The sequence below is a fragment of the Benincasa hispida genome, chromosome 1, assembly GCF_027475165.1.
Source record: "Benincasa hispida cultivar pf3 chromosome 1, pf3_genome.v1.1, whole genome shotgun sequence".
Taxonomy (NCBI): domain Eukaryota; kingdom Viridiplantae; phylum Streptophyta; class Magnoliopsida; order Cucurbitales; family Cucurbitaceae; genus Benincasa; species Benincasa hispida.
Genome location: NC_143478.1, coordinates 38135921 through 38148497, shown reverse-complemented (window position 1 = coordinate 38148497; position 12577 = coordinate 38135921). Strand labels below are relative to the sequence as shown.

General features: G+C 34.3%; 1 protein-coding gene across 1 annotated transcript; it reads right to left on the bottom strand.

Annotated features, from left to right (window-relative positions):
• Positions 1-3793: 3793 nt before the first annotated feature.
• Positions 3794-8042, bottom strand: NIR1 (nitrite reductase 1). Its single transcript, XM_039040751.2, has 4 exons — positions 7236-8042; positions 5975-6329; positions 5557-5845; positions 3794-4754 (listed from the first exon to the last, which is right to left on the bottom strand). The coding sequence occupies exons 1-4, from the start codon at positions 7600-7602 to the stop codon at positions 4014-4016; spliced, it is 1752 nt and encodes a 583-aa protein (XP_038896679.1). The 5' UTR covers positions 7603-8042; the 3' UTR covers positions 3794-4013.
• Between the last annotated feature and the right edge of the window lie 4535 nt (positions 8043-12577).

The window sequence follows — 12577 nt, the reverse complement described above, 5'->3', positions numbered from 1 at the left end:
GAGAAAGTTGATGACATCCTGATGCTCAAGATAGCATCTTAAAGCATCAGTGGGACTCAATAGTTCTCGATTGGCCCGATACTTGCTCAAGTTGGCCCGATACTTGCTCAAGCCTGATACTTGCTCAGTGGGACTCAATAGTTCTCGGTTGGCCCGATACTTGCTCAAGTTGTCCCAGTAAGCAATGTAATGACCCGATAGAGCACGATAGGCAACCATTAGGCCGGTAGAAGCCCAGTAGGCGTCGAAGTAGGCCAGTAAAGCCTAGTAGGCATTGTTATGTCTCGAAAAGCCCCAATAAGTGTCTGAATCACCCGATAAGCACCGGTACAAGGTTATAAGCCTATTTTGGCCCAACAAAGGGTCAAAACTCATCCCGTGAAGTTCTGAAGCGATGTACAAGTGTGTGGACATGTTTTTGGGAACCAAGATGACGAAAAGAAATGCAATGTTGTGTTGTGATTACCTTAGCCTGATATAGAGGCAAGGTCGAGCCTTGGAACTTGGCCTAGAGTAGAGAAAAGTCAGCTAGAGTCGCACATGAGGGAAAATACACGTACGGACAACGTGTATGGCCGAATGAAGTTTTGTTCTGCACGAGTTTAGTTTGGTTGAGGATGGAATAACCTCGCCTAAGTTCCGACGAAGCTTCAAAGAGTCAAGCAAAAAGTGAATTGGGACTTACCATCCCTTAAGGCTGACTATGATCACGTGTGAATCATGGTGTCGCACGGTTGGAGAAGTACGATCGTGACACGTAGTGCCAGTTTCTATCCACCACCCTTCACAACCATCAATCATATTTACTTCTGTGATCATGGCAACTAACGGTTCTTCTGTCGAGTTCGCCTGTCCATCACTACGATGCATGTTCCTACAGTTCCTAGCCATGTGTCCAGGTTTATTACAATTAAAGCAAAGGAACTGTATCATTTCTCCTGAAGGGGGTTTCTATTTTTTCTGTTGGTTCTGGTTGTTGGCGCCACGGTTCTGACCTTTCCTCTTTGTCCCCTTTGATTTTTTGTCAGGTTTTACCATGACAGAGGCGATTCTCCCAGGTACGGCATTCATCTCCTCCCTCTGGTCTTGCTTTCGGGCTTCCTTCTCAATCCTTAGTCGGGTGATAAGACTCTCCAAGGAAAACTCTTTGGTCTTATGTCACAAAGTGTTCTTAAAATCCTTCCACAAGGGGGCAGTTTATTAATAATAACAGCAACTTGGAATTGTTCGTCTAGAGGCATACCTCCAGTAATTATCTCATGGGTTATCTTCTGCAATTCATGGGACTGGGTCTCCACAGATTTGTCATCCATCATCTAGAACTTGAGATAACGGCTGACAGCATATTTCTTCGACCCGACCTCCTCAGTGTCATACTTCTTTTACAATGCGTCTCATACCTCCTTTATTGTCTTCATTGTGCTGTAGTAATCATACAGATCATCAGTCAAACCATTTAATATAAAGTTTTTATATAGAAAATCTTTCTCCTCCCAATCAGCAGCTTCTTTTATCTGTTGTTCAGTTGGTTCTTCTAAAGGGACGATCGGCTTATCTCTAGTACATGTGTCGGTAACTTTCTTGACGGTAAGAAAGAATAGCATCTTTTACTTCCACCGTTTGAAGTTCGCTCCTTCGAACCGAAATGGATGGTTGAGGTCGGATGTCATAATGTCATTGTTTCTAGTGAGGGTCATTAGTGATATGGTAGAGAATGTTTTAAAATTGTTGTAAACAGCAAGACCCTCAGACGACAACAGAACAGCAGCAAATGGTCAAGAAATGGCAGTCAGGCAAAGAATGGAACCTGCAAAAGAAAAACTTGTTATAACCTGAGTCGCGGAGCTCATCTTTTTAAGACGTTTCACGGCTCTGCCCAAGTGTGCAAGCAAGTCAGAATGTTGTCATGTCATCCCCAGGATAAAACAGCCCAAAAAGAAAATCCGATCAGAAATGCACCGTTACTGACCGGAACACACACTCTTCTGACTGGATGCTCGAAAAACGAAAGTTGGGAAAGAAAGTAAGCAGATGAGAGCGATGGAAGGAAGTGTAAGAATTGTTATGTTCTGAACTGATGAAGGACGCACCTTTTATAGACCTGCAGAGCTGAACTGCCGCAAGAAAGAAGCACGATCAGCCTCTAAACATGCGCGCAGAAGGCGGGCTGAAAAACCCGCGTGAAAGATGCGGACGGAAGACAAGCACGAAAGGAGATTTTTTTAAAAAAATAAAAAAATAAAAATAAAAAGTATGAGATAAATAACAAAACAATAATAATATTTTTATTAAAGAAAAATAATCACACACACTTGCCCGGACGGCGGCGACGTACGTGTGGGACGTCTATCGGACCCACATTGGTTTATCTCCTCACTCCCTCCAAGACATGGGTACCCCTTGGGGCCTAAACTTGTAGCTCAAGGTTGGAGTACAAAAGAGAGACTTCCTTTTCAAAATTGGGATTCTCCAACGAAAGGTCGATTCCCTCGTAATATTGAAAAGCATAAATTTTCACCCAACAGTTATCATAAGTATTGGGGTTTACATTATAATTTTTATTATTCATTTTCCCATTTTTTTTTCATAATTATTTAGTGTTGAGGTTTAAACCATGATGTTGAGGTAGTGTACAGACGTATTTTTTGAATGAATTATTTTTTTTCCATATTGATTTTTCTTATGTTTGTTCGGAGACGTTATTTTTGCAAATACGATGTGATGTTTTTACAGGGAATGCTTTTCGCTTCTATGCGGTATTTATTTTATATATATATAATTTATTGACTTTACATAACTAATTACTTGACTTTCAATTAAAATTTCCTCCATTTTTTGTTATTTTGAATTATTAGATTAGATGTTGATTCTTTATTTACAATAGTTATGACATTTTGGAAGAGATTTTTTATTTAAAAATTGTGTAATTCTCTGGATTATTAGGAATGGTACGTCTGTCAACATTTCTAAATAATTATCGTATATTTTAATTTATTATTTTACGATAAAACATTTTTGGGATAGAAACTTTGTTTAGAAATTTTTTAAATTTTTATTTACAAATTAGACATTTGTTCAATCATCCCAAAAAAATTGCCCAAATACCAACCGAAGCCAAAATCTAATTGATTGGGTTTAGCTTCATATGAGCCCAAACGCATATTGTCACATAGAAACTATAAATGTTGGAGTCTTCCTTCATTTTGGAGGTTTATAAACTAAAGCTCCTAAGAAGATTTAGAGACAATTCACCATCCATTAGAATTCCCAAAGCTCATGAAGATTGCCTTCGATTTAAAAAACATTCACAGTTTTATCTCTCGAGTGAAGGTTACACATCCAAGAGAGAGAATCAGAGTGTATACACTCGCATAAATTTATATAATCTCCAATTTAACTCCCCAAATTCTACATTTCTCATTTGAACATTGTATTTGATTCCCATATTTAATACCATTTTTTATTTATTAAATGTCTAAATTTAATCTTTGAACTTGTAATAAATCATAATAACACAGTCTCTTTTATTAGTTTAATGTTGTTGTTGTTTTATTATTATTATTTTGATAAGTTGATTATTATTTTAGAAAAAGTCTCGATTAGTCTTTCATCTAAATTTATTTTTCTTAGTCAGAAATTAATAAACTATTTTTAAAATAATAATAAAATAAAAAATAAAAAAACTTTGTTCAGCACATTTAAGATTGATTGAAAATATAAATACTAATTTTCAAAGTACAATATTCAAAATAGAATGAAATACAAGTAGAAAGACCAATTGATGAAAAGATAATTGAATGCACAATGCAAATCTTATTGCCCTTTTCTTCATTAATCAGTTAATGAACATATGGGTGGTATGATTACAAACCTTGAAATACAAATCTTACAAGATTAGTTACATCAAAATGGCTGTCTATTTGAATGTACCAAAGTTGTATTGACCCATTTGACAAATTGCTTTGTAAAATATCTTCCAATATGTTCAAAGACTCCAAACTTGGTCCTACAACTTAGTCCTCTTCTTCTTCCTCTCTTTCCCTTGGGACAGCCCCAAAATGTTGTACAAGAATGTCCACAACCAAGGGCACCAAGTCCTTACAAGGGACAGCCTTTTTGTACACATCTCCCAAATGTGAGTCACTCCCAATTCTCCCACCCAAGAAAACATCAACCCCTTCAACAGGCTTCTTATTCTCATCCCTTGCCATGCACCCCATGAACCCAATATCAGCAACCTGAACCTGGCCACAGGTATTTGGGCAACCAGTCCAATGCATTCTCACTGGTCGGGTCACCGTGACTCGCCGTTGCACCTCCTCAGTCACCTTCAAGGCCCTAGCTTTGGTCTCTATAATGGCTTGTCCACAGAATTGATTGCCAGTGCAAGCTACCAATCCTTTCATGAGAATTGGTGGTTCTGGTGAAAATTTGTCTAATAGAGGCTCTTTGAGTAAGGCTTCTACCTTTGCGTTTTGAATGTTGGGAATAATTATGTTTTGTTCTACCGTCAATCTTAGCTCCCCTGTCCCATATTCATCGGCTAGTCGAGCCAACTCGTCCATTTCATCAGCTTGAACTCGACCAACAGGAATGTGAAGTCCTACAAAGCTTAAACCTTCTTGTTTTTGTGGATGGACTCCAAAATAATCCCTTCTTTCCCATTGCTTCTTTACCAAATCCTCTGATGAGGCTCTCTCCAACTCTTGTCTTGGCATTCTCTTTACTACTTCAGCTCTAAATCCTTCTATGCCCTGTTTATAATCACATCACATAAACCAACACAAAATCAGCCATCAATGTAAGAAGAAGAAAAAAAATCTTTCCTTTAATCTAAAAAGTTAAAACTTATTTGGTCCCAATTTCAATCCCAATAGCTCAAACAAACACACACAATCCAAAAACTGAAATCAATCCTTCAGAGCATATTTAATCACTGATGCATATACTTTGACACTCTCTTCCACTCGTAGGATTCAAGTCTAATTAGAAAGTAATGGCAATACCACCACAATTCTCCATTAGCTAGAAAAAGGAAAGATTCGTGGTATATAAGTGACCAACGACATTTTGAATTAGATTAACTTTTTCAGCAAAATCTAAGGGGGTGTTTGGACTCCAAGTTCAAGTGAGTAGAGTGGGCTATTATTTGGGGCTCCAATTATAATAGTTAGCGTTTACCACTATTATAACTTACAATTAACTACAGTATTACTATTTCAGATCTCTCTTTATTATGGTGTTTACTATTTCAACTCATCCTCTCTTTCTCAAACTATTCATACTAAAATAATTTACACCCCAAATGCAAACAATTATAATCCACCGACTATAATAACTACGAATTATAAAACCAACTCAGCACCTCAAACACTATACTTCAAATTCAAAATGGACAATATCATGTGAATCTAACTATAGTTCAATTAGTAAAAACTCTACGCTTAACCGAAAAATATGAGGTTTAAATCTACTACTCTAAAATGTTGTTGTGAACTAAAAATGGACAATATACTGATATGTTAAGGATGTACTTAACTATAGGATGAGACTTACGAGTTCATCGATGAGCCACATCATTCTACATTTCTGGCGGTTGCCTCTGGTGCCGAGGTCCCTGTAGGCCTCCAAGACGGCACCGCAGAGAGGGGCGACGTCCTCTTCGGGCACCCAGGCGTCGAGTGGCACCGCCTCAGCGCACCTCTTGGCGCTGAAGAACCCACCCACCAGCACATTGAACCCCATTCGCCCGTTCTTTGTGGCGGGCATGTATGCAAGGTCGTTTATGTGAGGGTGTTCGTATAGATCGTGTGATCCTATCACGCACACATTCCACTTTCTTGGCCTGTTCGTACACATCGCAGACAATAATTCTTCAGATCATTACATACAAATTTGTTGATTCTTCATCTTCTTGGTTTTTAAGTTTAGGGATAATGTTTAAATTAGAGAGAATAAGGAGAATTCAACTTACAAATTGGTGAACGCAGGATTTCCAAGGGAATTTCCAGTGATGAATTGCGAGAGCAAATTGTTGTAAGGTCTTGTGTCAATGATCTCCTCGGGATCTATGCCGGCGAGGGGATTTCCAACCGGATTTCTTACGTTGTCCATTCCACTCTGTAGACTCGTCAGCCCAACTCCGGCCAGTCCCTTCAGAATTTCCGGCACGTCCGCCAGAACCACGCCGCGTATCTGCCAATTCTGCCGCGTCGTCACGTCGGCGCAGCCGTCTTTGCCGTACTTCCGAATTACACTGGCTAAATATCTCGTTTGTTCGCTTGTTGTCACCCCATTTGGCAGCTTTAATCTCATCATAAATCTCCCATCTTTTTGTTTTGAAAAAATCCCCACATTTGATTAGCATATTAATCTTAGAGAGAATTTTACCCAAATGAATAAATAATACATAAAAATAACTTTTTCAAGGTATTAAATTGCAAGAAAAGCATGTAACAAAAATTACAAGGATCGAGATCGAATTTCTACAACAAGTAACATGATAGTAATTATTTTAAAATTTATGTAGACTCTTTAAACAATTCATAGTAACTTTTAATTATTATTATTATTACTACTAGCACATAGTCACATAGCCACATGTAGGAAATACGCTTATTAGCTCATGTTCATTTTTTTTTGGGAAGCTCATGTTAATTGTTAATTGTAATAAATATTTAGAAGGGTAAGCTTGTCATTTTACTTGTATCAACTTGTATATAAAACTAATTGATGCACTTTTCAGTCATGATTTTCTCTCAATTGAATCTATTGATCCTTCTTCCTCATGCTTTTCTTTAATCTATCAACATCTTCAACCCATACAAAATATAATAATATAGAAATTCATTCTCTTAATTAGAAACCATCCATTTCAGATTCAAACATGAAATAATTTTATAAAACAAAGCATCATAAGAAAATTTTAAAAAATTGACCCACTATCTCATCTATGCATTTATATATCAACAAGGTGTTACAGCTAATTTCACGCTTCTTTTTCTTACCCACTAAAAATAAAATAAAAATAATTTTATTTTTCTAAAAAAATGTCACATGAGAGAGTAAATTTTTTCTAAAAATGATTTTAGGGTGGAATGTATAAAAAATGAGTACATTTAAAAATGTATCTAAATATCATGTCTAAAGTTGAAGGTTTGATTCTCCACGCTAGAAAATGTTAAGAGGTAATTTGAATGGAAAAAGAAAAAGGATATAAGTGGAAAGAAACTCACATTGATGTTTTCTTCTATGGAAAAGGCCAAGCCATTTGAGTCTAACATCAACATCATCTTTAGTAAGCTTAGAAGCATCAATTTCCTCCATTGACAACTTAGAAAGCTCTTCAATACCATTCTCCATGAAAAGCTTCATTGGCTCTTTCTCTATCTTCACTTTCTCTTGTGGATTTATCCCTTCTCTAAACTTCTCCTTCACCACCCAATACCCTTCTCTCTCCTCCACCCTAGCCTCTAGCCTTGACTCCTCCACCGCCACCTCAGCCGGAGCTGTTGTTACCGGTGCCACCGCCACCCTCCGCCACGCACGGCGGCCGGAAGCTACCGGAGGAGAGAGAAAGGGAGCTGAGAAAGAGGAGGACATGGTTGACAGTGCTCTAGTTTCTTTTTTCTTTTCTTTTCTTTTATGAAGAGAGAAAGGGAGAGAGATTTGGAATGTGGAAATTGAAGGGGGAGAGAGAGAGAGGTGGGAGAGATTTTATGGACTCTCTTTCCCTATCATTTGAGGACCTTTGGAAGCCTTCAAAGGCCAAGTGTTTTTTTTTTTTTTTTTTTTGGGTACTTAGGAAGATAGGTTCCCACAATTTTTTTTGTCTCTGTCTTTTTTTCCTTTTTTCCTTTTTTCTTTTTCTATTTTGGCCTAAGTTTTGGTTTTGGGTGGTTATCTTTTACCTTTTTCTCTACCACTCCTTTGAGAAGTGGCCACACAAGGATTGGATTATAGAGAGTGGGTGGTTTCTAGCTAGCTTTAGCTTGGTCAAACTCAACTTGTAATTCTATTCTTCACTAAAATGAAAATATTCAAGAATATGATTTAGCATCTGAATTATTGTTCAATTCTCCTTAGGTGCTTCTTTTAGCTACTAAAATTTTTAATCATATATGGAATTTTCATGGTTAAGCTTTAAGTATCATGTATATGTGCCTTTAAGCTTTATAATGTATATGTGCCTTTTATAATTTGTCTTTATTTGTATCAATATTATTTTCAAAAGGTTCATTTTGGTTTTTATATCTTTATCTATCTTAGTTATGATACATTTTATTGGGATTTGACAAATATTAGAAGAGTAATTGTCTCGCATGTCCTAAAAGGTTCAAGTAAGTGATGAGTTCTAACCACTGTAAAAGGAATATATGGTTTTAGTTTCAAGTTGTTCCAGTTAGAAACACTTTAAGCTTGGGAGTGTTAACTCTAATTAAATTTCATTTTGTATTCTCTAGTTTGATAGTTGAATTAAAGGTCGTGAATAATATAAAAGCGTTAAGGGAGTGCTCTTGCAATTAGGATCGGGGAGAAAATTATTCTGTGTGATTGTAACAATCTTTTAGAGAATGAATTTCTTTTTAGTGGGTTGTGGTTTTTTATCTCGGTTTGGGGTTCTCCCCATTAGTTCTTATGTTTCTTAGTTTTTTTTTTTTAATTTCACAATTATTTTTCCACGGATTCCTACAATAGTAGCAAGAGATTTTTTCCCAACAAGTGATGTCAGAGATTTTGTTTCGTAGTTTCTTAATGTTTTTGTATTTTATGTGGTTGCAACATTGTCTAAGTTTTCGGAAAAGAATTCTTGAAACGTGTTACACTATTGTGTGGTGTGTTCACTATTTGTAGATTTGTTAGGAATGAGCCAGATGTGCCAAGCCTTATGAGTTAGTAAAGTTGGATGTGAAGAAATCTGACGGAATGATCAATTTTGACCAGTGACAAGTGCAAGTCAAAGTGTTGGAATGTCTTGAATCTGATATCTTGCACCTAAGGTGAATTCGTATTTGTCATATTTATATTATTTATTATTTTGACTCTAGGGTTTAGAGAAGTGTGTTATATAAACTCTCTAACCCTAGAGTCGCATCTGATTTGAATTCTGAATTTTCTCTCTAATAAAATTGTTCTCTCTCATCTATCTGTGAATGTAGTTAATCCACGGTTAGTGAACCATATAAATCTATGTTTTGATTCTCTATTACTTTACGTTTTCTTTTTTTTATTATTATTTGTAGATTTTATAACACAAAGATGTGTTGTTACAATCTGGGTTACATAAGTGCTTTGAGGGAAGGTCAACCAATGGTATTCTTAAAGAGTTAAGCGATGATCGTGGTCTAATGGAGTCCAATGGTGATTTCAACAAAGGTTCAAAGAAAAAAGTCTTCAAACAAAAGATAGGTTGTTCGAATAGTTTAGGCACATGAAAAACATAGTAGATCCGTCAAAGGACTCTAAATTAGATATTGGCAGTGTATTTCTCGTTAGGAGATACAATAACTTTTCACTGGAGAAGACGAAATTCATCCTTATGATATGTCTGTTTTACCATGATAGAGGATGTGATGTCAGTGGTTCCACAAATTTGCACAATGACATTGACTTGACAGTTATGCAAGGTGTGTGTGGTGGAAGTTATGTTGATGGCTGAAGAACTTCCGCGTGAGTCAAGTAGGTGAAAGTTGCACAACAGATTTCAGCAGGGTTTACCAACATGTGACAAAAAAAATATCTGGAAGTAGATTATAGTTCTCTAATTGAGAATTATTATTGTCGATAAAGACAATGGATGCAACAAAAACTGAGGATTCTTCAAATATCTTTAGTAGAATTTTTGGGTTTTGGCAAAGTATTAGAAAAGTGTGTTTACCGCATCGGAAAGGTTCAAAGAAGCAAGAGGCTCCAAGCAATATAAAAGGAGTCTACGACTTTGGTTTCAAGTTGTCCCAGTTAGAAGCCTTTAAACTTGAGTATGCTAACTCTAGTTAAATTCTCTTTTGTTTTTCTTGTTTGAGAGTGAAATTAAAGGGTGTGAAGAGTACAAAAGATGTGAGAGAGTGCTCACAAATTTTCACAGCTTTAGTTTTTTTCTCCGAGTTTGGAGTTTTTTTCTCCGAGTTTGGAGTTTGGAGTTTTGTTATTTTCTTCTAATTTCTCAATTATTTTGTTATTTTTCTAGGATAGCATTGAGAAGTTTTTTCCCTAACACTTTTGAAATGTTTGTTTTGAGCAATGTGCCTTAAAAAGGTGATCACTTTTGTCTATGTTCTTCGGCTTTCATTTATTTTGACTTTCAACTATTGTGTATTAGGAGTGTTCAAAAAATCCGATGATCCGAAAAAATCGATCAACCCAACCCAACCCGTGCGGTTTTTAAAAAGTGTTTATGTTAATATTTTGTACTTTTTTTGTGTGTATTGTATTTTTTTTTTTTTTTTTTTTTTTACTTTTAAAATGTCTATGTTAATATTTTGTACTTTTAAACAATTGCCATTATTTCGTCCTTCATTTCAAACTTCTACATATATAAGTCTTACATACAATAAATACCATTTAATTTAAATTTATGACAATATTTCAAACTAACAAAATTGTAGTGTAATATTATGCTACATTTATGATTGCAAAATGAGGGGGGGGAACAAAAAGACAAGTTATTGTGAAAATAGATGTTTCAAACGTACGTTAACGAAAATAGACAAAAGTCAAAAATAGAAATCATAATAAACATTTCAAAAAAGTACATATTCAAAATTAACCAAAATTGAAAGTAAGAGTCTAAAATTAAGATGAGAACTTTAATTTAACACATTATTAGTTTAGTTAAATTGAAGACCGAATTATAAAAAGATATCCATAAACTTTGTATTTTATCAAAAATATCTTTGAGCTTACCTTAAAAAGCACTTCAAAAATATCCTTATTAGTTTTAAATGAAAATCGTTAATATTTTATTTAAAAAATATTCTTGAACTTTCAAAAGTTTAAAAATGTCAAATTTAAAATAAATAAATAAATAATCAAAGTGATTTAATATTAGTATAAACGTAAACCTCTAACACTTCTTATTGTCACTGATTTTGTTGCTTCATGTTAACTCATCGACCTTTGTCATTTCTTCAATTAAGGTATATAGACTATAGCAAGAAGAAAAAGAATAATAAACCATCACGGGACCTTAGGATTTAAATCTTTTTAAAAGATTGTATGTTAGTGGTTGACTATGTATTAATACGTCACTTAAGTTTAATATACAAAAGTGAGACGTGTTGAGAATTAGAAACACATTATATTGATATTTAGACTACAATTATTTTGGACCACTAGTAGGAGGAAAAAGGAAAAAAAACATGTGCATTATCAAATTTGTCGTGATGAAGACTTTGTTGATCCTTTTTGCAATTCAAATTACTCTATTTATTGTGATTAGTTAAGATGATGAAAGTGATCGAAGATGGTATTACTTTGTCGATCCTTTTGGTATTTGATTATTTGTTGTTTTGCTGAGTTTTAAGAGAAGAATTTGATTTTGAAATTTTGTAAATTTTATGCTTTTAACTTGTAATTTTGGTTTATGTTTGGTTCCTAAGAAGATTTGTTTGAAAATTATTAGACAAATTGGAGAAAAATGAGAGTAAATACATGAAGAAAAAAATGAAGGTATCTATATAAGTTGTTTTAAAATTGATTTTTGTCCAACCTAAGGTACCTTCAAAGAAAATTAAAGTTGACTAACAGTAGGAACATTTAAAAATATATATACATATAGAAGGTTAAGAGTATTAATGCAATTTTTGAAAGTTTAAAGATATTTTTTAAACAAGATATTAATAGTTTCCGTCCATTAACTAATTATGAGGGAAATTTTTAAGCTTTTCTAAAGTTTTAAGAGTATTACTGAATCTTTTTTTAAAGTTCAAAGGTGTTTTTTAAACAAAACATTAGCAAGTTTCCATTCAAAACTAATAATATAGGGTATTTTTGTTTTTTTTTTTTAGTTTAAAGATATAATATTCAAACTTTTAAAAGTTTAATGGTATTTTCCTTCCCAACATACAAAAATTAAAATTAGGAACATTTTCTATAATTTAGGCCCAATTAAAATATAAATGACCTGTGTGCTGAAAAATAAAACTACCCTATAATTCATAAGTTGAGTATAACATTTTTTTAATATACATAAAATTTTAATATTATAATACATCATTTGATGTTGTAAAATATATTAGAAGATTTTTGTTATTAGAAAGTACCATCTCTGTCCTTGCCTCATGTAGTTGACACCAATACATCACAAATTGAAATATATTATTGGTTCTTTTTCAATGAAATTTGGCCTCATATTGCTCAAAACAATTAAACTATGGGGTGGGGCTCATACATATGTCCATAGAAATTTTATATTACTAACTCATTAAATAACTCATTGCTCACAATATTTAATTTCATTCTCATCTTGTAGGTATAATGTCTTCATTTCTGTTTCCTTCCTAGTTAAGTCTTTGTAAGAACCCAACTTAATTAATTTTTCTTATAAAATCAAATATTCAAATTTATGCCAATATCCTAA

Excerpts from the sequence above, each read along its gene's own strand:
- NIR1 (XM_039040751.2), bottom strand. The coding sequence starts at position 7,602 with ATGTCCTCCTCTTTCTCAGCTCCCTTTCTCTCTCCTCCGGTAGCTTCC. Across the intron at positions 5,846-5,974 it reads AATCCTGCGTTCACCAATTT|GCCAAGAAAGTGGAATGTGT; the intron begins GTAAGTTGAATT and ends GTGTACGAACAG. Across the intron at positions 4,755-5,556 it reads TGTGGCTCATCGATGAACTC|GGCATAGAAGGATTTAGAGC; the intron begins GTAAGTCTCATC and ends GATTATAAACAG.